General features: G+C 42.9%; 1 protein-coding gene across 1 annotated transcript in view; it reads left to right on the plus strand.

Annotated features, from left to right (window-relative positions):
* The window catches only part of SLC12A1 (solute carrier family 12 member 1), a 52922-nt gene that overhangs the window by 25760 nt on the left and 4384 nt on the right, over positions 1-22778 (plus strand). The window contains 14 exon segments of the mRNA XM_032233075.1: positions 1559-1580; positions 1582-1709; positions 7386-7485; positions 9775-9883; positions 14340-14483; positions 17018-17042; positions 17045-17085; positions 17088-17125; positions 19146-19185; positions 19187-19221; positions 20407-20549; positions 21690-21764; positions 21767-21820; positions 22505-22616. Of these exon segments, the coding sequence (XP_032088966.1) occupies positions 1559-1580; positions 1582-1709; positions 7386-7485; positions 9775-9883; positions 14340-14483; positions 17018-17042; positions 17045-17085; positions 17088-17125; positions 19146-19185; positions 19187-19221; positions 20407-20549; positions 21690-21764; positions 21767-21820; positions 22505-22616 (1066 nt within the window).

The raw sequence follows: 22778 nt of genomic DNA on the forward strand, positions 1-22778 counted from the left end.
AGCAAGGAACAGAGTAAGGAATAGCAATAGCACTTTGAATATAGCGCTTCACAGGGCTTCACAGCCCTCTCTAAGCGGTTGTACAGAGTCAGCTGTTGCCCACAACAATCTGGGTCCTCATTTTACTCACCTCGGAAGGATGGAAGGCTGAGTCGACCTTGAGCGAGTCAGGATCAAACTGCTGGCAGTCGGCAATTAACTTGCAATACTGCATTCTAGCCACAAGGAAGGAAGGAAGGAGGGAGGGAGGGAGGGAGGGAAGGAAGGAGGGAGGAAGGGCAATAGCAGTAGCATTTAGACTTATACTGCTTCACAGGGCTTTTATAGCCCTCTTTAAGTGGTTTACAGAGTCAGCTTCTTTTCCCCTAAGAATCATTTTACCCACCTCCGAAGGATGAAGGCTGAGTCGACCTTGAGCCAGTCAGGATCGAACTGCTGGCAGTGTGCAGTGTTAGACTACAGTACTAATCACTGGGAAGGAAGGAAGGAAGGAAGGAAGGAAGGAAGGACAACAGCAATAGCACTTAGACTTATAACTGCTTCAAAGTGCTTTACAGCCCCCTCTAAGCGGTTTAAAGAGTCAGCCTGTTGCCCCCAACAATCTGGGTCCTCATTTTACCCACCTCGGAAGGAGGGAAGGCTGAGTCCACCTTGAGCCGCTCAGGATCGAACTGCTGGCAGTTGGCAGAGTTATCCTGCAATACTGCATTGTAACCACTGAGCCGCCACAGTTCTTCCAATAACAAGAATTGGAAGGGATCTTGTAGTGGCCAAAATTGCGGAAACCTTTTGGGGAAAGTGTATTTTTGAGGTTTGATGGCTAATAACACCACTTTTTTTTAGTAGTAGTACCATAAAATTATATATATGGAAAGATCATTTAATCAAGAATGTAATGCTACAAAGTTTGTTCAATTATCTGTATCCTATGAAAATCTTACCAAATATAGCCAGCCATAAAACCCAGTTAATAGTAGCAATCATTCAATCTTTATTTCCCATCATAACAGCTACAGAACTAAAAGACTTGGTTGACTCCATGGGAAGATGCTGTAAGGCCGTAATTCATGCTAAAGGTTGCCCAACTAAGTATTAACTGACGTGGTGATAATTTTGTTTAGCTCATTTTTTCCCCCTGCATGTTTCACTTTTCTTCTTTATAACTGCTATTCTAACAGCAAATCCTTCATCAAAGTTATTGCATTAGATTCTTGATTAAATTATCTTTCCATTGATATATAATTTTATGGTACTACTCCCCCCCTTAAAAGGGGATGTTATTAGTCATCAAACCTCAAAAACATTGTACACTTTTCCCAAAAGGTTTCCACAATTTTGGCCACTGCTGTGTAGGGCAGGAGGCCTTAAATCACCCAAGACAAATGGTTTTCCAGTCTATTCTTGAAAACCTCCAGTGTTGAAGCCCCCACAATTCCATTCTGATAACAACCATTGCTAGATTGTATGGGGCAATACTATGCATTTACTCAATCCATCAATCCATCCATCAATTCCCTCTTATCTGGCTGATTGATTGATCCACTTTCTCTGACTTCCACAGGCTGGAGACCTGCCTTTCGGTAACAACATGTGGGTGTCCCTTTTTGGAGCTGTGCTATGTGGTGTGTTTGTCATTAACTGGTGGGCGGCTCTCATCACGTACGCAATTGAGTTCTTTCTTTATATTTATGTGACCTACAAGAAGCCAGGTAAGGCTCAGAATGAATGAATGAATGAATGAATGAATGAATGATGATGAATGAATGAATGAATGAATGAATGAATTGCTCAAGGTGGCGTGAGAAAACGTCAATAGAGTCTATAGTATAGAACAAAACATGGAATCATGGGGCTATATTCCTTTTAGAATTTTGGCCTGCCACACTTTCTCTTATTTCATTATGCTGTTTCATTAATATAGTTGATGGGAAGGGGGAATAGAAAGTAGGATGTGGAATGTGTTGTTTTCATTCTTTTCTAGAAGACCAAGGTCATCGTTTGTCTCCTATCTCAGAGGTCTTCTAGTCCAACCCACTACTTAAGGCAGGAGATCCCATACCATCCAAGGCCAATAGTTGCCATGTCAGCATTCCAAGTATCATGTAGAATTAAATCGGAGTCCCAGGCAAAATGATCCTTAAAGTTCCAATTTAATAAAGCAGACATCTTAGCACATCTATATTAATCCCAATTCTGGAAATGACATCAGAATCCCACCCAGTTAAAAATTCATGATCTTGTCCCCCACCCTCAATCCATCACATGGTCCAATCTTCTTCTTCCACGCTGGCGTCTCCACCCAGCTGCTTCCGGTCAGGTGTAAAAGTGCGGAGACAAAAGATGACCTTGGCTTCTAGAAAAGAATGAAAACAACACATTCCACAATCCTACTCCTGTCTATTCCCCCCTCCCATCAACTATACTAATGAAACAGCATAATGAAATAAGAAGAAAGTGTGGCAGGCCAAAATTCTAAAAGGAATATAATTGCAGGCCTGACAGTCCAGCCTATACTTGAAAACCTCCAGTGATAGATCCCACACAACTCCATTCCGATCAATAGCATAGTAGACTTAATACCGCTTCATAGGGCTTTCAGCCCTCTCTAAGCGGTTTACAGAGAGTCAGCATATTGCCCCCAACAATCTGGGTCCTCATTTTACCCACCTCGGAAGGATGGAAGGCTGAGTCAACCCTGAGCCGGTGAGATTTGAACCGCTGAACTGCTGATCTAGCAGTAGCCTGCAGTGCTGCATTTAACCACTGCGCCACCTTGGCTCTATCACAACTGTTGCTAGATCATAGGGGCCAACCACACCTTAAATGGTATTGAGACTACATGATTAAACCAAGTCATAAGATCTTCTAAGTAACCGATTAATCAATCATTTAGGAAGTGATCATTTTCCAAGACTTCCAATTACAGCAAGGAAAACGGGATCGTTGGCACTTTTTAGGGTTTTTCCCTTACTCCTGTTCAGTGCAGGAAAAATATATGTGGTGTCATCTCTGGGATTGATACTGTCATGGTTAGAATGGGAGAGATTTAACAGGATAAAAGAGTTGGAAGATATCTAAGAGGTCTTCTAGCCCAACCCCCTGCTCAAGAGACCATACCATCCAAGACGAGTGGTTATCCAGTCTATTCTTGAAAATTTCTAGTGTTGGAACATTTACAACTTCTGGAGGCAAGTTGTTCCACTTATTAATTGTTCTAACTGTCAGGAAATTTCTCCTTAGTTCTAGGTTGCTTCTCTCCTTGATTAGTTTCCACCCATTGCTCTTGTCCTGCCTTTAGGTGCTTTGGACAATAGCTTGACTCCCTCTACTTTGGGGCAGCTCCTGAGATAATGGAAGACTGCTATCTTGTCCCCCAAGTCCTTGTTTTCTTTAAGATCACAGACACCCTTAATTCTGGCTTGTTGAAGGAGTGTTAATGGTCACCAGACTTCCAAAATCCAGGCTTAATCCCCCCCCCCAAAAAAAAACCCACTAAGGGAGAGTTCTGGCATTAGGAATGCCAGAACTTACAGAACAACTTACAGCTGTTTGTAAGGTTGTAGGTTGGATCTCTCCAACACGGTTCCAACCCATTACTTCTTGTCTTGTCCTCTTCTGGTGTTTTGGAGAACAAGTCAATCCCCTCTTCTTTATGTCAGCCCTTCAAGTATTGGAAGACAGTTATCATCCTCCCTAATCCTTCTCTTTGATAGGCTAGATATACTTAGCTCCCTTGGCTGTTCTGGGACAGAATCTTTGTATTAGAAATAATTTCTAATATGAGGCTCAGCTCTTATTCCTTTTCTGTCCACTGTTAGTTAAAATCCCACATCCCAAAGGTTTTCTGTTCTAGTTTATAACTGATTATATTGCCCTGTAGGATAGGATAGGATAGGATAGGATAGGATAGGATAGGATAGGATAGGATAGGATAGGATAGGATAGGATAGAAAGAAGAATAATAGAACAGAACAAATAAAACAGAAGGCTATGATAGGATAGGAGAAAAAGAAGAATAGAATAGAATAGAATGCTATGATAGGATAGGATAGAAGAAGAATGAATAGAACTGAACAAATAGAATAGAACTGAACAAATAGAATAGATAGAATAGAATAGAACTGAACAAATAGAATAGAATAGAACAGAACGAATAGAACAGAACGAGTAGAATAGAATAGAAAGCTATGATAGGATAGGATAGAAAGAAGATTAGAATAGAATAGAATAAAATGGAATGGAATGAATAGAATAGAATAGAATGCTATGATAGGATAGGATAGGAAGAAGAATAGAGTAGAATAGAATAGAATAGAACAGAACAGAAGGCTATGATAGGATAGGATAGAAAGAAGAATAGAATACAACAGAACATAACAGAACAAATAGAATAGAATAGAACAGAACAAGAGAATAGAATAGAATAGAATAGAGCAGAACAGAAGGCTATGATAGGGTAGGGTAGGATAGGGTAGAAAGAAGAGAACAGAAGAGAAGAGAAGAGAATAGAAGCTGGAAGGGATCTTGGAGATCTTCTATTTCAGCCCCCTGCTGAAGCAGGAGAACCTGTACAATCCCAGACAAGTGACTGTCCAGTCTCCTCCTCCTCCTCCTCCTCTTCCTCCTCCTCTTCCTCCTCCTCCTCCTTCTCATCATCATCAAAATAAAAAATACAAATATATCCTTGCTGGAACGACACCCTAACCAATCTGGCAGTTGAAAAAGTGATACAGATGAAACAAGCAGATGTAATCAAAAGAAGCACACCCAAAACACAAAAACCAGACAAAAGCCATAGGGTAATTTACAGTTGCTATTCTTTTGTTTTTCTTTCTCATGGCATGCGTAACTTGGATAGGTCCACATCGAAATCCATCAACCTTTCCCTGTCGCATCTCATTTGGTTACCAGGGGATGTTCCTAGAGGAATTCTTTTTAAAAAAGAACATTCCGATTTCAATTTTGCCTTCTTCCCTTCTTCTGCTTCTCCCCCGGGTGTTTTTAATGCAGCTGGGTGGGAAAGATTTCAAACCACCGTACACTTTCCTCCCCCCCCCCTCTCCTAAGAACGCAGTGTATTCGCATCTCTGATAACTAATGCTATCTGTCAGATGACTTGCTGCCATTTTAATCTGGCTTGCTCTCTCCTGTTAGGGAAAAAAAACAATTCTCGGGAGGAATCACCAAAGGTAGCTTTTGAAAAATGATTTCTTTGTAGACTACCACATATTGCTAGTAATCAGGTTTTTATGAGTTCTGTAGAGCAGCATATAGTAGCTTTTCTACACAGAGCATGGGAATTAACCAGAAACCTTGTCTGGCTTCCTTGCTTGCTAGCTCGTTCTTAATATTATTAGTTAGAAGTCTAATAGCTATGCTGTCACATTCACTTTCTGTCGGTCCCAGAGGTGGGTTCCTACCAGTTCGCACCTATTCGGTAGAACGGTTCGTCAAATCTACCGAACCGGTTAGAAGAGGTTCCACCAGTGGACCCGGAAAGCAGGCCACACCTACAGAAGAGGTTCCAAATTTTTTTGAAACCCACCACTGGTCCTTGGATATGATTATTCTACACTATCATGCTCCTATTTATAAAACTCAGTGCCTCTGTGAAAGGTAAGGATGACTACTGCGTTTGTGGTGCAATCAGAACATTGCGTGTGTTGAAGTTGTTTTAACGCAAACCAAAGATGCCTTTTAAAAAACAAGTTTACATCCTATTCTTATGCATGCCAGTGCTGTGTGTGAGGTAATTTAAGGTGGTTCTGACAAGTGTCGTCGGCATCTTCATATCCGGTCACATGGACGGCAAGCCACTCCCATCCGGTCACATGGGCGGCAAGCCGCTCCCACAAAGGAGGCCACACGCACAGAGGAGGTTCGAACAATTTTTGAAACCCACCACTGGTCGGTCCCCTCCTCCAAAGTAAACCATATTTCTTTAGCTTTGTGTGAACGTTGTGCAAGCTCAAAATGCATGCGTTGGCTTTCTCTGCTTCTTTTTTTTCTTTCACGAGCCTCTTTTCTATCAAATATTATATTACAAGCTACGTGGTTCTCAAAAGGGCGGGGGAAAAATGTTCTTGTCGAATTGTGGTTCGCATAAAACAGACATCACGGTTTGCTTTTGAAAAAGGTTTCTACTTCATTGTGAAATTTGGGGGCAGGTTGTTCAGAAGCCAAGCAAGGCTTTTAAAAAAGTAAGACCGCAGTGTCTTCAATTCTAGAAGAATCTCTAAATTGCACAGAGACAAATAAGCTGGAAAGTGATGTAAATAGCCAACATCACTGTCAAGAGTTTGTCGCAGCAATCCCATCCAGAAAGCACCCACAGGTAACTGATTCAGCAGGATTTGTTCACTTCTCTTGATATAATATAACGCACGAAGTAAATATACAATACCAAAAGTGGGTTTTCCAACGGGGTAGTAAATACAAGCAAACACAGGTAGAAGGAGAGAACAGTTTCAGTTTCACTTCAGAGCAGCAGGTTTAGCAATAGCAATAGCAATAAGACTTATATACCGCGGTGGTTTACAGAGTCAGCATATCGCCCCCACAGTCTGGGTCCTCATTTCACCCACCTCGGAAGGATGGAAGGCTGAGTCAACCTTGAGCCGGTGAGATTAGAACCGCTGAACTGCAGATAACAAATCAGCTGAAGTGGCCTGCACCCTAACCACTGCACCACCTCGGCTCTTCTTAGTTTTGCACTCAGCACAGACCATTGCTGCCTCTATGCCTTGCGTTTTTGGCTTCTGGTGAGAGTGGGTGAGGCTACATTCAGTGTATAAGACACACCCAAATTTTCACCCTCTTTTTGGGGCGGAAAGGGTGCATCTTATACTTTGAAAAGTACGGTATTTTCCGGTTAGGTCTTATTTTGGGGAAAACACGATACTTCTTATTACAAGGCAGTGGTGGGTTTCAAATAATTTAACAACCGGTTCTCTGTCCTAATGACCAGGTGGGTAGGCAGGGCTTAGTGGTGATGTGACCGTGTGGGCGTGGCCAACTCAACCTCACTCAGGTCGATGGGCGCTTGTCTTAGCTATTACAATGTAATAAGGGTTAACCGGAGAGGCAGTTTCTGTAAGCAGAGCAATAAAGATGAGGCTAGAAACAACACCAGAATGTTTCCTTCCTGCCTTCCTTACAGGTTAGCCCTGTAAAGCGGAAAAAAACCAAAAGAAGATTTCTTCCAACAATCGGTTCTCTGAACCTCTTAGAAAATTAAGAACCGGTTCTCCCGAATAGGTGGGAACTGGCTGAATCCCATCACTGTTACAAGGGATCATAAATATGGTATCTGTTTAAAAAAAATGACTTTTGTTAAATATAGAAGCTAAAATTGATGTGGGTTTGTTTTGTTGCTTGCACCACAGAAGTAAACTGGGGTTCATCTGCCCAGGCCTTATACTACATTAATGCTGTTGAGAGCGCCCTGCAACTAACCACAGTGGATGACCACGTGAAAAACTTCCGGTAGGTTGTTGAAGGAACTGATTCAACGATTGGGTTGTATAAACAGAGGCTTAGAATCAAGATCAAGGGTAGTATCAGCACTGCTTTACAAAAACCCTAGTTAAGACCACAGCTGGAATACTGCAACCAATTTTGGACACCATGCTACAAAAAAAAAAAAAAGATGTTGAGACTTTGGAAAAAGTTCAGAGAAGTTTGTAAGTTTAATTTAATTTTTTTCCCTCATATATACATTCACAATTATATGATCTCATCGCTGTTATTAATATGTATTTGTAACAATTTTTCTCCCCTACAGTTGACAATATAAATGAAGTTGCTTTCTTACCATCCCATAAACCCATCTTATTTTACAACAATCCTACTTCTTCTTCCTTCCTTCCCTCCTTCCTTCCCTCCTTTCTTCTCTCCTTCTCTCCTTCCTTTGCTTCTTCCTTCCCTCCCTCCTTCCCCTTCCCTCCCTCCTTCTTCTCTCCTTCCCTCCTTCCTTCCCTCCTTCCTTCCCTCCTTTCTTCTTCCTTCTCTCCTTCCTTTCCTTTCCTTTCCTCCTTCCTTCCCCCCTTCCTCTCTCCTTCCTTCCCTCCTTCCCTCCTTTCTTCTCTCCTTCCTTCCCTCCTTGCTTCCCTCCCTCCTTCCTTCCCTCCTTCCTTCCTCCTCCCTTTCCTTCCTTTCTTCTCTCCTTCTCTCCTTCCTTCCCTCCTTCCTTCCCCCCTTTCTTCTCTTTCTTCTCTCCTTCCTTCTCCTCCTCTCCTTTCCCTTCTCTCCTTCCCCTTCCTCTCCTTACCCTTCCCTTCTTCTTCCCTTTCCTCCCCTCTCTCCTACTCTTACATTCCCTCCAATTCTTCCTCTGCTTTTCCCTCATCCTTTTCCTCTCAAGTTTAATTTTATTTATAGGCCGCCCAATCCCGAAGGACTCTGGGCGGCTTACAGAAGGGAAGAGAAAGAAAATAAAAGAAAGTAAAAATAAATTAGGACAAGTTTCTGAGGGTTAGTTCGCTCCAAAGGGTCGGGGCAGCCACAGAGAAGGCTCTCCTCCGGGGACATTGTCTGGCTGACGGCATCCGCAGGAGGCCAACCCTGTGGGATCTTACCGGCCACGGGAGGAGTGTGGCAGTAGGCGGTCTCGCAGGTATGCTGGTCCTAAGCCATGTAGGGCTTTAAAGGTAATAACTAACACCTTGAATTGCATCCGGAGGATAGGTGTAACATGGCTGTACCTAGGTACACCAATATCGCTCGCGCGGCTGCATTCTGGACTAGTTGCAGTCTCCGAACACTTTTCAAGGGTAGCCCCATGTAGAGCGCTAGAGAAGAGCAGTTAAGATGATCAGAGGCCTGGAGACTAAACCATAGGAAGAACAGCTGCCAGTTTTGGGGTCTGGCTAGTCTAAAGAAAATGAGAAATAGGGGTGACACAACAGCAGTATTTCAGTATTTGAGGGGCTGCCACAAAGAAGAAGGCGTCAAATTATTCTCCAAAGCATCAGAGGGCAGGACAAGAAATAGTGGTTGGAAACGAAACAAAGAGAGAAGCAACCTGAAATTAAGGATAAACTTCTGAACAATAAACCAGTGGAACAGCTTGCCTCCAGAAATCGTGGGTGCTCCATCACTGGAGATTTTCAAGAAGAGAGAGGAGAGTCACTTGTTTGAGATTGTATTGGTTCTCCTGCTTGAGCAGGGGGCTGGACTAGAAGATTTCCAAGGTCCCTTCCAGTTCTATTCTATTCTTTTCTATTTTATTCTATTCTATTCTATTAATTCTGTCCTGTCCTGTCCTGTCCTGTCCGTCCTATCCTATCCTACCCTACCCTACCCTGCCCTACCCTACCCTACCTACCCTACCCCACCCTATCCTCTTTTCAGATGTAAATGCACCATCAGATGTAATCAGTGATGGGATTCAAATAACTTAACAACCAGTTCTCTGCCCTAATGACCAGCTGGGTAGGTGGGGCTCGGTGGTCAAGTGACTGGGGGGCGTGGCCAACTCAACCTCACTCAGGTCGATGGGTGCTTCGCCTTGGCTGTTGCAATGGAATAAGGGTTAACCGGAGAGGCAATTTCCGTAAGCAGGGCAATCAAGATGAGGCTAGAAACAACACCAGAATGTTTCCTTCCTGCCTTCCTTACAGGATTAGCCCTGTAAAGTGGGGGGGGGGAAACAAAAGGAGATTTCTTCCAACAACCGGTTCTCCAAACTGCTTAGAAAGTTTAACAACCGGTTCTCCTGGATAGGTGCGAACCGGCTGAATCTCACTTGGTGTAATGCATCTTCTTCTTTTGCAGGCCTCAGTGTATCGTTTTAACAGGAGGCCCTATGATAAGACCAGCTTTGTTGGACATCGCTCATTCATTCACGAAGAACAATGGTCTTTGCCTCTGCTGTGAAGTTTACATGGTAAGTTTGGATCATTCAGCTCTCTACGTGATTCAAAAAATGGCTCTCTTGTTAGGGCAATTGGAAACTGCAGGTTTTCTACACAGAAAGCTAAGTCATAGAAAGCTCTACCTGTATATGGAAAAAGCTTCTCCTGTATACAGGTAGCTGTTCTGACCCACTCCTCCGTCCAGTAACGAGCGCCAAGACACGCTTAATGAGAATGTCCTTTAATAACAAGACTAGACTCTCAGTGGCTGAAAGCCAAGTAAACAAACAGATAAGGATCTTGGCAGCAAGTCCGACAAACCTTGGCAGCAATTCAGACAAACTCTGGCAGCAATCCAGCCTGCCAAGTTTATTTCTCTTTAGTCAAAGTGTTGACTTCTGCAAGAAGGGCATGGCACAAGCAGTCTTTTTTATAGTCTGGAGAGGAGCCTAATGACCATCAGCTGAGCGTAATTACCTCCTGTAATTACATAGTTGTTCTTGACGCGAGTAGCTCTTCGATGGCGTGCATCCAGAAACAACTCCCTGCTGGCTTCTGGATCACTCTCCCTTGTCTCCTCCCCACTGATCCAAGGCTCAGGTGCCACCTGGTGGCCAACCAGTTCTCTGTGCCCTGCTCAGAGTCAGAACCCTGTCCAGGGTCCTCCACATCCTCCAGGGCCGACTCATAGGGCCCCTCGCTGTCGGAGTCTGGTGGCAGCTCCAACGGCTCCTGCTGGGCCACAACAGGTAGCCATTCCTTTAGGGACAGTTGGAAGTTGACCGAAAAAAGTGAATTATAACCGTTTTTCACACTTACGACCATTGCAAGATCCCCACAGTCACATGGTCAAAATTTGGACCCTTGACAACTGACTCATATTTGTGACGGCTGCAAGTGCAAAAGGGGGGTCATGAGATTCCCCTTTTGTGACTTTCCGACAGGCAAGGTCAATGGGGAACGAGATTCGCTTAGCAACCGTCTTACTAACTGAACAACTGCAGCGATTCACTTAACAGCCATGGCAAGAAAGGTCGTAAAATGAGGCACAACTCACCTTAACAACTGTCTTGCTTAGCAGCAGAAATTTGGGGGTCAATTGGGGTGGTAGGTCGAGGGCTACTTGGATAAAATAAACTTATTTTTACAAGTGACTCTTCCAAATAATAAAAACAGCACAATTCAATAAAGGATTTTTTTTCCCCTGTTAATTTATAACACTTAAGTTTTACTTTTATTCCAATGGGTATTTTATTCCGGTCTAAAAGCTTTGGAGAGAAAGGTTTCCAATTTTTTAACTTATTGGTTTCTAGTTTTATATGTCTGCAAATATTTTATGTAACATGCTGTTATATATGGTTTAGGTATTTTAATTTCCTTCTCTAAAAAGTTAGTAACACTTTGTTTTATTGACTAATAAAAATTGGCATAATGAACTATCGTAAGCTATTTAACTGGGAAAATAAGAGAATGATAAAATAGCAGTCAGCTTATCATTCCAACTCCCATTAAGATTTTAAGTGATTCTTATTTATATCTATTAATGCTTTGTTTAGTTTATATTCAGCTGATGCCTGAATCTAAATTTTGATAGCCATTGGGGAAAAACTACGGTTAAGTACCTGTTTTATTTATTTTTTAATTGCTGTAAAGAGTGATGTTTATACGAATCAAGGAGAATGTCTGTAGCTCGGGGTTGAAGTGAAGGGTGCTGTTTGAGTTTGCTGGTTTTCTTGCAGACGTTTTATTAATCAAACTAGGTAACATCAGTGCTGGTAAGGAGTGGGGTTTTCCAGTGGCTTGCCTGTCATTGTTGGCAGATAGCTCCGCCACCAAAACTGACAGAGCAAGCCACGAGAACTGTGGTGACGGACTTATGGCACACAGAGCCAGGGCCAGATTTAGATGAAAAGAGGCCCTAGGCTATTCCACTTAAGAGGCCCTTTCACCTCCCATTATTAAGTTTGTAAATTGCATGAGAGACAATAAAATACATAATTACTGTGATATCAATATATATAGCTGGCCTCCCGACGGAGGGCGGCTCTGCTCTGCGGCAAAGGCAGCGAGGCCAGCCACCTCCCCTGCTGCGCTCAGCTGCCCGTCTCGGCCCCCTCGCCCTCACTTGCCTGGCCGCCGGTGGGCTCCGCGTCGACAGGGCAGCTACTGAGAGCGGCCGCGCCTCTCGCCCAACCGCCGGTGCGGGAACATGGGCGGGCTCCCCAACTGCCGCGGCGCTGGAACAATCTTAACCAATACATTTTATGTTGTTTATTAGTCATATGCGTAGAATTTCTCCTTGTTTTCGGTTCAGTGTTTTAGTGTTCACTGTTTTTAGAATAGTGTAATTTAATTTTGCTAACGATTTGAATGTAGGCCCCTCTTGATCTTGAGGCCCTAGGCTGAAGCCTAGTTAGCCTATAGGAAAATCCGGCCCTGCGCATAGCCCTCTCTGCTGATATATGCGCCGTCGCCCTAAGTCAGATTTCCGCGGCGTTTCTTTTGTGCAAACGATGAAACAGAACTCATGAAAGAAAAAGATCTTACCTCTTGCTGCACTGCTGGTGTTGGGATGAAACTGTGGCCGTAGGTCGAGGGCCACCCGTATGAAGCCTTAGCAAACCAGTCCTTGAACAAGCCCATTATTTTCAGCATATCTTAGCCCTTTTGAGACAGGCAGGCAGGCTCAATTACAAACGACAAAAGAAGCCTGTTCACAATTGCTTCAAATTCATACTTTACACAGCTAGACTGGAATTACATGGTCAACAGACTTGTAAACTGCCACGTGTCAAAAATGGGATTCATCGGCATATGTTTGTTTACGTAAAACATATCTACTCCGCTTCTAAATGTTGACAAAACATTTAGGGCAGCCAACAGTAATAAAACTCTCCAAGAAGTTCCAAATGCTAATCTAATTTGAAAAAAAATAATTGCAAAGCAAAACGCAGTGGGGGAAAGGAGAGGCATCTTGGAATCTTAGTGGACAATATGAGCCAGCAGTGTGCAGCAGCAGCCAAAAGAGCCAATGCAATCCTAAGTTGCATTAACAGAGGGATACAATCAATAGCAATAGCAATAGCAGTTAGACTTATATACCGCTTCATAGGGCTTTCAGCCCTCTCTAAGCGGTTTACAGAGTCAGCATATTGCCCCCACAGTCTGGGTCCTCATTTCACCCACCTCGGAAGGATGGAAGGCTGAGTCAACCTTGAGCCAGTGAGATTAGAACCACTGAACTGCAGATAACAGTCAGCTGAAGTGGCCTGCAGTACTGCACCCTAACCACTGCGCCACCTCAGACCTCAAGACCAGGGGAAGTACTAATTCCACTATATAAAGCCTTAGTAAGACAAACACCTAGAATCCTGCATCCAGTTTTGGTCACCCCACTATAAAAAGATGTTGAGACTCCAGAAAGAGTGCAGAGAAGAGCAACCAGGATGATGAGGGACTGGAGACTAAATCATATGAAGAAAGGTGGCAGGAACTGGGCATGGCTAGTCTAGTGAAGAGAAGGACCAGGGGAGACAGGATAGCAGCCTTCCAATATTTGAGGGGGTGTCAAGGGGGTCAAGCTATTTTCCAAGGCACCTGAAGGCCAGACAAGGAATAATGAATGGAAACTGAACAAGGAGAGATTCAACCTGGAAATAAGGAGAAAAGTTCTGACAGTGAGAACGATCAACCCATGAAACAGAAGTTGCCTTCGGAAGTTGTGGGGGCTTCTTCACTTGAGACTTTCAAGAAGAGACTGGACTGCCCTCAGTCAGGAATGGTGTAGGGTCTCCTGCTTGAGCGGGAGGTTGGGCTAGATGACCTACAAGGTCCCTTCCAACTCTATGTGACACTCTAGGTGACATCAGGTGAAATTGGTAGCCGGTTATTGCCGAAGAGAATTGCAAGTTGTCTTCTCCACAGGGGAAACAAAAAAAAAGAAACACCCTCCACAATTTAGAATGCCCTTTCTTTGGTTCCCAATCTTCTGCTATATTCTTTTATGCAAAAACTCCAGGCTTAAATCCCCAGCTTAGGGAGTCTTTCACGCAGAAATTATGAACTACGAACATTATACACTAGTTCATAGTATAGTTCACAGTTATTTTTTTTTAAAAAAAAAAATAACGGTGAATACAATACTTGGGTCCAATTACCTTTGAGCTCCTCTGCTAATCCTTCATGTTTCACACCGTTAATTAAAACTCTCCCAAAATGGGATTTTCAAATGGGCCATTTCTAGTTATATCACGAAACTTAAGTGGCTCACACAGACTGAAGGGAGAAATGAATGATTTGGACCAGCAAGCTTCTTTTCAAAAAGATTGAATCTCTTTTTTTTTTCCAAATCTTTTGTGGGGATCTAATTTTTTCCCCCCTTGACTCACGTCGCAGCCCCTCACCGAGTCGATTCAGTCCCTCCCTCGAATCACGCTATTGTGCTGGGCATAATGTGGAGCGCTTCTCTATGCATGATTGTGTCACACAGGGCCCACGCAACTGTGCCGTTACAGAGATGATAGTGGCATGACAACCAAGCAGGCTTGGCTGGCGAAGATAAAAGGAAAGCTTTTTACGCTGCGGGTGGCGGCCGATAGCTTTAGAGATGGAGTCAGAAGCCTTCTTCAGGTGAGCTGTTTGAAGTGTGCTTCCAAACAGCCTCCGGTACCCAACAATGTTGATTTATTCCAGTGGTGGGATTCAAAAAACTTACTACTAGTTCTATGGGCTTGGCTTGTTAGGCGTGGAGTGGCTTGGTGGGCGTGGCAGGGGAAGGATACTGCAAAATCTCCATTCCCTCCCCACTCCAGGGGAAGGTTACTGCAAAATCTCCATTCCCTCTCCACTCCAGGGGAAGGATACTGCAAAATCTCCATTCCCTCCCCACTCCAGGGGAAGGTTACTGAAAAATCTCCATTCCCTCCCACTCCAGGGGAAGGATACCGCAAAATCTCCATTCCCTCCCCCACTCCAGGGGAAGGTTACTGAAAAAATCTCCATTCCCTCCCCACTCCAGGGGAAGGTTACTGCAAAATCTCCATTCCCTCCCCACTCCAGGGGAAGGTTACTGCAAAATCTCCATTCCCTCTCCACTCAGGGGAAGGATACTGCAAAATCTCTATTCCCTCCCCACTCCAGGGGGAAGGATACTGCAAAATCTCCATTCCCTCCCCACTCCAGGGGAAGGATACTGCAAAATCTCCATTCCCTCCCCACTCCAGGGGAAGGTTACTGCAAAATCTCCAGTCCCTCCCCACTCCAGGGGAAGGTTACTGCAACATCTCCATTCCCTCCCACTCCAGGGGAAGGATACTGCAAAATCTCTATTCCCTCCCCACTCCAGGGGAAGGTTACTGAAAAATCTCCATTCCCTCCCCACTCCAGGGGAAGGTTACTGCAAAATTTCCATTCCCTCCCCACTCCAGGGGAAGGTTACTGCAAAATCCTCATTTCCTCCCAATCAGCTGGGAGTCGGGAGGCAGAGAATAGATGGGGGCGGGGCCAGCCAGAGGTGGCATTTTCCGGTTCTCCAAACTACTCAAAATTTCCACTACCGGTTCTCCAGAACTTGTCAGAACATGCTGAATACCACCTCTGGTTTATTCATTAAGGTTTACAATTGGAAAGCATCATGGAAATGCAGAGAGTATCCTGGGGGCGCTGCTCTTTGTATTTTAGCTTACTTCGGGAAAAACTCTGGTTGAGGCAATGGATCTATGGGGAAAAGGAATCAATTCCATATTCTAGTCCCAAAGGTGCTTTTTCAGGAGGCAACTGACTTCCTTGGATATATTTTTTTCTTTGAAGACATTTCGCTTCTCATCCGAGAAGCTTCTTCAGCTCCGACTGGATGGTGGGAAGAAGCTTCTTGGATGAAAAGTGAAACGCTTTCAATAATAAAAAAAAAACACCAAGAAACTCCAGTTGCCTCCTGAAAAAGCACCTTTGGGACAAAAATGACCTGGATGACTGAGAATCTCTATAGATCTCCATATTCTAGTGTTTCTCCCCTTGGCAGCTTGAAGATGGGTGGACTTCAATTCCCAGAATTCCCCAGCTATCATGATTTGAAGGTGTGTAGATTTTAACTTCTGGAATTCCACAGCCAGCATGGGAGTTGAAGTCCACCCATCTTCAAATTGCCATGTCTGAGCAATATTGCATGCTGGCTGGGGAATTCTGGGAGTTGAAGTCCACCCATCTTCAAATTGCCAAGGTTGAGAATGAATTCAATGAACAAGATCCTCTGTTAAACAGAGATGCTTTATAGGAACTTAAATGCCTCATGCAATTGCCTACTACACTTATGTAATAGTACCAGTATTTTATATTGGCTCACAAAAGATATTTTATACAGTGAAATTAACACTTCATCTTCTAACATTTCACATGGGAAAAGAAGCTCGTTATCAGACAAGCAACCAGATGTTTCTAATTGCTGTGAAATTAAACAATGAGTTTATGATCAGAGTATTAATTTGATTGCTACACATCAGATATAATGAGCGCACTAATGCTTCTGAAACAAGAGGCCACTGTATTTTCTTTTTTAAAATAAAAAAATAGCTAAGCTGCCTTTTCAATCAGAAAACACTCACGATTTTCAGGGGGAGGGAAAATCTAAAGAAGTGAAGTGGAAGATGTGCTTGTTTAAAAAAAAAATCCAACTGTATTCAAAAATGGTTTACTCTCAAATAAGATTGAGAGTATCTTGAATGTAGTAGCTGTCCTATAAAAGACATTGTTTAGCACTTGCCCAATGTTATGGCTCTTTAAACATACAAACATCTTCCTTGCTTTATATTAAGGGCACTCCTAGCATGGATTGGTGTTAAAAAAACAACCACACAACCAGTAGCCTTAAAATTATGTTGATCTAATTTTCAAAAGTTTGATTTTTTGAATCGAAAGGAATGCAAATGGATGCTACTCTAGTCAATTACATTTCTTGCCATTTAAAAATCATTTTATAGCTGAGATGATTTTAGAACTAATCTTTATATGTGCTGCTTGGGTACAAGCATAAAGGACACTTGCCAGATAGATCTTAATCTTAATTCCCTCCAGAACATCACTGTACTCCCATAATATTTCGGCATCACTTCTGATTTTAGATAACCTTGCACATCCCTTGTTTTTAACATTATATTTTATACTTGCAGGCCTCTGGTTTGGGAAGAATGAAGCCTACACTTTGGTGCTTGGGTTTAAAAAAGATTGGAGACATGCCACCCCGCCATGCAAGTTGAAAATTACACAGGCGCCATACAGTAAGTATGAATTTGGAAGTATACTTATTTGCATTTGTTTCATTTTATTTATTTAGTTTGTCAAACATGTAGGACATAACAGGTATAAGTATAACATGGACGTGAGCACATGAAATGAGTACAAATAAATGGGGGCAGTAGGACAGGACGGTAGGCACGCTGGTGCGCTTATGCACGCCCCCTTCTAGAACCGAGGTGGCGCAGTGGTTAAATGTAGCACTGCAGGCTGACTGCAGTTCAGCAGTTCGGCTGTTCAAATCTCACCAGCTCAGGGTTGACTCAGCCTTCCATCCTTCCGAGGTGGGTAAAATGAGGACCCGATTGTTGTTGGGGGCAATATGCTGACTCTGTAAACCGCTTAGAGAGGGGCTGAAAGCCCTACGAAGCGTATATAAGTCTAACTGCTATTGCTATTACTGCTATTTTAGACCTCTTAGGAATGAGGTGAGGTCCACGGTAGACAGTTTAAGGTAGAAGCTGTGAGAGTTTGAGGAGTAACAACAGAGTCAGATAGAGCATTCCAGATGTTGACCACTCTCTTGCTGAAGTCGTATTTTTCTGCAATCGTGCTTGGAGCTGTTTATTTTGAGTTTGTATCTGTTGTTTGCCCATGTATTATTGAGGTTGAAGCTGAAGTAGTCATTGACAGGTAGGGACGTTGTAGCAGACAATTTTGTGTACTATGCTTAGGTTGACCGCAGTTCCAAGTTGTCCAAGCCCAACATTTCAAGCCTAGTGGCATAAGGGATTCTATTGTGAGCAGAGGAGTGGACTTCTCTTCTCCTCAAATACCTCTGGGCTCACTCATTGTATTAATGTCCAATATACAGTGTGGATTCCAGGCAGATGAGCTGTATTCGAGGATTGGCCTGGCAAAGGTTTTGTATGCCCTTGTTAGCAATAGTGTTACCGGAGAAAAAGCTTCGCAAAATAAGGTTAACACTCTTAATGCCTTTTTGGCAATGCCGTTACAGTGGGCTCTGGGACTTAGATCGTTTGAGATGACTACTCCTCGGTCCTTGACAGAGTGATATTATGCTGATAGGAATTAGAAGCATCTGCAAACAGCTTGTTTTTGTAAAAAATGGGGCTGATTTACAAATTATTTTGAACTTGCAATTCAAGATTCCAACATCTTGAGACGAAGATGGTCCATTATTCCTTTCTATGCTCATGACTCACTGGAGAAGAGCCTCATGCTGGGAACGGTTGAGGGCAAAAGAAGAATGGGATAACAGAGAATGAGGTGGATGGATGTAGTCACTGAAGCAGTAGGCGTGAGCTTAAGTGGACTCCAAAGATTGGTAGGGGACAGGAAGGCCTGGAGGAACATTGTCCATGGGGTTGTGATGGGTCGGACACGACTTCGCAACTACAACAACAACAACAAAGCTCATGAAACAAAATAATGCTTATATGCAAGAAAAGACTACAATATGTTCTAGAAGTGTACACAGTTTGAAAATGATTTAGAAATATTTCCAATTTCTTGAAACAGTACCTTGCATTACATCATTAAGGCAGCTAGTATTTTTTTTCCAGACTTCCTTCCAGGTTCAAAGTATGTCTTTGTAAACATTTTTGAAGCAGACACTGCCTGCATTGTTCTTATTGTCATAAGTTCGATTCAAGTCAGTGGTGGGATTCAATTTTTTTTACTACCGGTTCTGTGGCCGTGGCTTGGTGGGTGTGGCAGGGGAAGGATACTGTAAAATCTCCATTCCTTCCTGACTCTAGAGGAAGGTTACTGCAAAATCCCCATTTGCTCCCAATCAGCTGGGACTCGGGAGACAGAGAATAGTTGGGGGTGGGACCAGTTAGAGGTGGTATTTACCAGTTGTCTGAACTACTCAAAATTTCCACTACTGGTTCTCCAGAACTGGTCAGAACCTGCTGAATACCACCTTGATTCAAGTTAAAGTTTACTTAACAATCATGGCTTTATAATAAATGTTACTATTTCAATGCAGGTGTACCAATACTTTTAAAATAAGTTTTATTTTAATGTCAACTTATTCAGCGATGCATTCGACTTTGAATTTGGCGTGATAATTGTTCGAGACGAGTCAAGGGTTTGATATATCGCAAATCCTTCAGTTCAAGGTATGTCAATTTCAGGCCATTTCTTATGTTAATTATGCTTTCTGGGAACAAAAAATATTCCCCTAATAATTTATAAACACACGGATACAAATTTCTTCCTTGAAAGGATGGCGGAAGAATTCTGAGAGTGGAAATCCAGACATCTTAACACTGCCAAGTTTGAAATAGTTCTGATATAGTTGGTAGAGAATGCAATTCTGCTAATAGGTAGAAGCAGAATGCCACCTGTGGTGTGTGAGCTCCTGTAGCTGCCAGTTAGTTTTCTGGCTCCTTCCCAAGAGCTGATCATAACCTTTATGTCTTGATTCCCTCTACTATTGAACATGCTAGCCGAGGAAGTATGTGCAATCCACTATTTGACAAACATATTCCCATCGCTATCATGTCCTTTCTGCAGCTGGTTTGAGAAAAAAAAAAACTATTACCAGGAGGAATAAATGGGGGAAGGGGGAACAGCAAAATGAAACTTTGCTTATGGAATAGGTCATTTTCTATGCTGTTCTTGCTTTAAAATGTTTAAATAGAATTTGACTTTTACCAAATGAACGAAGAATAAGAGTTCTACTTCAGATATGTCAAACCTTAGCTAAAGGGAAACCAGAATTCATAAACTATTTTCAAGCTAAGTTCCCAGTTGAGGTTTATTACCCAAAAAAAATGTACCTAAGGCAAATCCGATGTTCAGGCAAAACATAATTAGACAAACTCAAGCCTATTCTTAATGCCATGTATAGACCAGGCTATTAAGTATGTATTTATGACTTTGTTTTGCTTAAAATCAATGTTTGGTGTAGCTGTCATAAAAAACAAATTGTAACCCTCTGCTGCCACCTGCTGTCATTTTGTGTGTGTGTGTCCACACAATTGATATTCCCACTGTTGCCAAAATACCATGAAACAAACTGCAGAAGTCAAATATTTGTGCCCGTGCATGCATGTTTTCAATCTAAAAATGCATTTATGGATGTTCTGAAGGCAGAAATTCATTACAGAATAAAAAAAAATGCTGAAGAAGCAGTGGCGTCTTCATTCGAGTGTGTCTGACAGGAGGCAATCATTAACAGGCGAAAAGGAAACAGAAAGCTGATATCGGTGATAGAACAGTAATTGATTCCTATTCTTGTTTTCTTGGACAATTCCTAAATAGTCACCCCCACCGGTTTTCTTTTGGCTCACAGGGGAGCTGAAGAGATGGAGCAGGAGAGACAAGCCCTGGAAGCAGCTCTTAAAGATAACGAATTTGAAGAACAAAATTATGGCCTTCGTAGATTCTTTAGAAGAGCCAAGAAGCTCCATTTGCAAAGACGATGCCCCCAAAAAGGTATATGCTTAAAAATAATGCATGCATAAGACCTGCCTGTAAGCTTTTTTCTTTTCCCGAGGAGCTGCTTCGAGAACAGACTGCTATTCAAAGTCACATTCGTCTATTGTAACAAAATCAACAATATTCTAGAAACAACTTAAAAAGCAGATTGATGGAAACCCAAAGCTGTCATACAGATCAAAGAGGAAGCAGTTCAGCAAAAAAATACAGATTTGCAAATTTTATGCACATTGGTGATGGGATGTTTTCATAGAGAAGCAACTGGGAAATATTGGTTATAGTCATAAGTTGGAAGAGATTGATACTAGTAAGGTAGAGAAGAATAGTATAGTCTTCATAAATAGTAATACAGTCTTAGTAAATTATTTGACAGTGTTGTGGGAATTAGTTGTTAAGCAGAGTGATGGCATTGGGGGAAATGTGTCATTGTGTCTAGTTGTTCTGGCTTGCAGTGCCCTATAGTGTCGTTTTGGAGTAAGAGTTGAAACAATTTATGTCCAGGATGTGAGGGGTCTGTATTATTTTCACAGCCCTCTTTTGACTCGTGCAGTGTACAGGTCCTCAATGGAAGGTTCCACCACAAAACCGCGACGATAAATCGCGGTCGACAAAAGCGCGTGTGACGTCATCACAGCGCAACGAAAAAGATCGAAAAATGTAAAAATAAAGCTAAAACCTTCCCCTAACCCCCCCAAACCTAACCCTAAACCTAACCCTTAACCTAACCCTAAACCTAACCCTTAACCTAACGAAAAACCTAACGCTAACCCTTAACCTAACACTAAACGTAACGCTAACGCTCTAAACCTAACCCTAACCCTTAACCTAACCGTAACCCTTAACCTAACGCTTACCTTTATGTGAATCGGCTTGCTGTAATTTAATTTTATTTCAATTTTCGATCTTTTTCGTCGCGTTGTGATGTCACATACGCGATTTTCGTCGACCGCAGGCTTTTGTGGACGCGGTTTTGACGGGTCACCGCAATGGAAGGCAGGTTGGTAGCATTTTTTTTTCCTGCAGTTCCAATTATCCATTGAAGCCTATAGCATTATTCAGCAATATTTACGTAACCGAAACAAAAGATGTCTACACTTTAACTAAAGCTAACTTATCAGCTCATCTCTCTCATTTCAGATTGCAGCATTAGCACCATCTCTTCAGTACACGTTGGGGAATTCAATCAACGGATGCTTGAAGCTAGCGTTCAGTTTAAAAGAAGCAAGGAAAAGGTTCCATCGATGTGTGGTGGCTGTTTGATGATGGAGGTAAGCCCCAAAAGACCCACACCCCCACCTTAGGTACCAGGATCATGTAAAATCTTACAACCCTACTTAGGGACAAGGACAGGGGTGGGGGTTCAAATATTTTAGCAACCAGTTCTCTGCCCAGTTGCTGTGTGGGTTGGGGCCTACTTGACCTCCTGCGCCATGGTGAGGGGGGCATTTTCACCCTCCCCAGGCTCCAGAGGCCTTCCTTGAGCCTCTGGGAGGGTGAAAACGGCCTCCCCGGGCTCCGGAGGCCCTTTGGAGACTGGAAATGGGCATGTTTCTGGACTTCCAGAACTTCTGGGAGGCCCATTCTTCACCCTCCCAGAGCTTCCCGCGTGGGCCCACACTTACCTGGCATCCAAAACGGTCGACATGGTGACGCCAACCAGTCCTTGCAACTAAAATTAGCATCTGGTTCGCCCGAACTGGTCAGAACCAGCTGAATCCCACTATCCTGTACCAGGATCATGTAAGATTTTGCATCCCTATATGAGAGGTGCAAAAGAAGTAACCAAAAAAAAAACGTAATTAAAGACATTTTTAAAGTCGACCATCCATTTCAATATTAGTGTGTGTATGTGTGGGGGGGGGGGGATACTTTCCTCTTTCCTCTTAATTATGCGTGTTCTGATTTGCTTCACTGGTGTGAATGTATAACTTGATCTGATTTTTTTCACCTAGGGTTAATCCTCTTAATTCCCTACATTCTGACACTCCGGAAAAAATGGAAGGATTGCAAACTGAAGATCTTTACTGGTGGAAAAGTTACTCGCCTTGAAGAAGAAAAGTTGATGTAAGAAAATCCACCTCCTTATGCCGAGAATAAACCTTTACTGCTTCTTTGTCGGGCTCCAAAAAGCAAGGCATTTTGTGATTCTTCCAAGCAGATTGCATGATTGTTCCTCATCTGAAGACAGAATCTTGATGAACTCAAATATGCTACTACTACCCCCAT

This window comes from Thamnophis elegans, chromosome 16 (genome assembly GCF_009769535.1).
Source record: "Thamnophis elegans isolate rThaEle1 chromosome 16, rThaEle1.pri, whole genome shotgun sequence".
Lineage (NCBI taxonomy): Eukaryota > Metazoa > Chordata > Lepidosauria > Squamata > Colubridae > Thamnophis > Thamnophis elegans.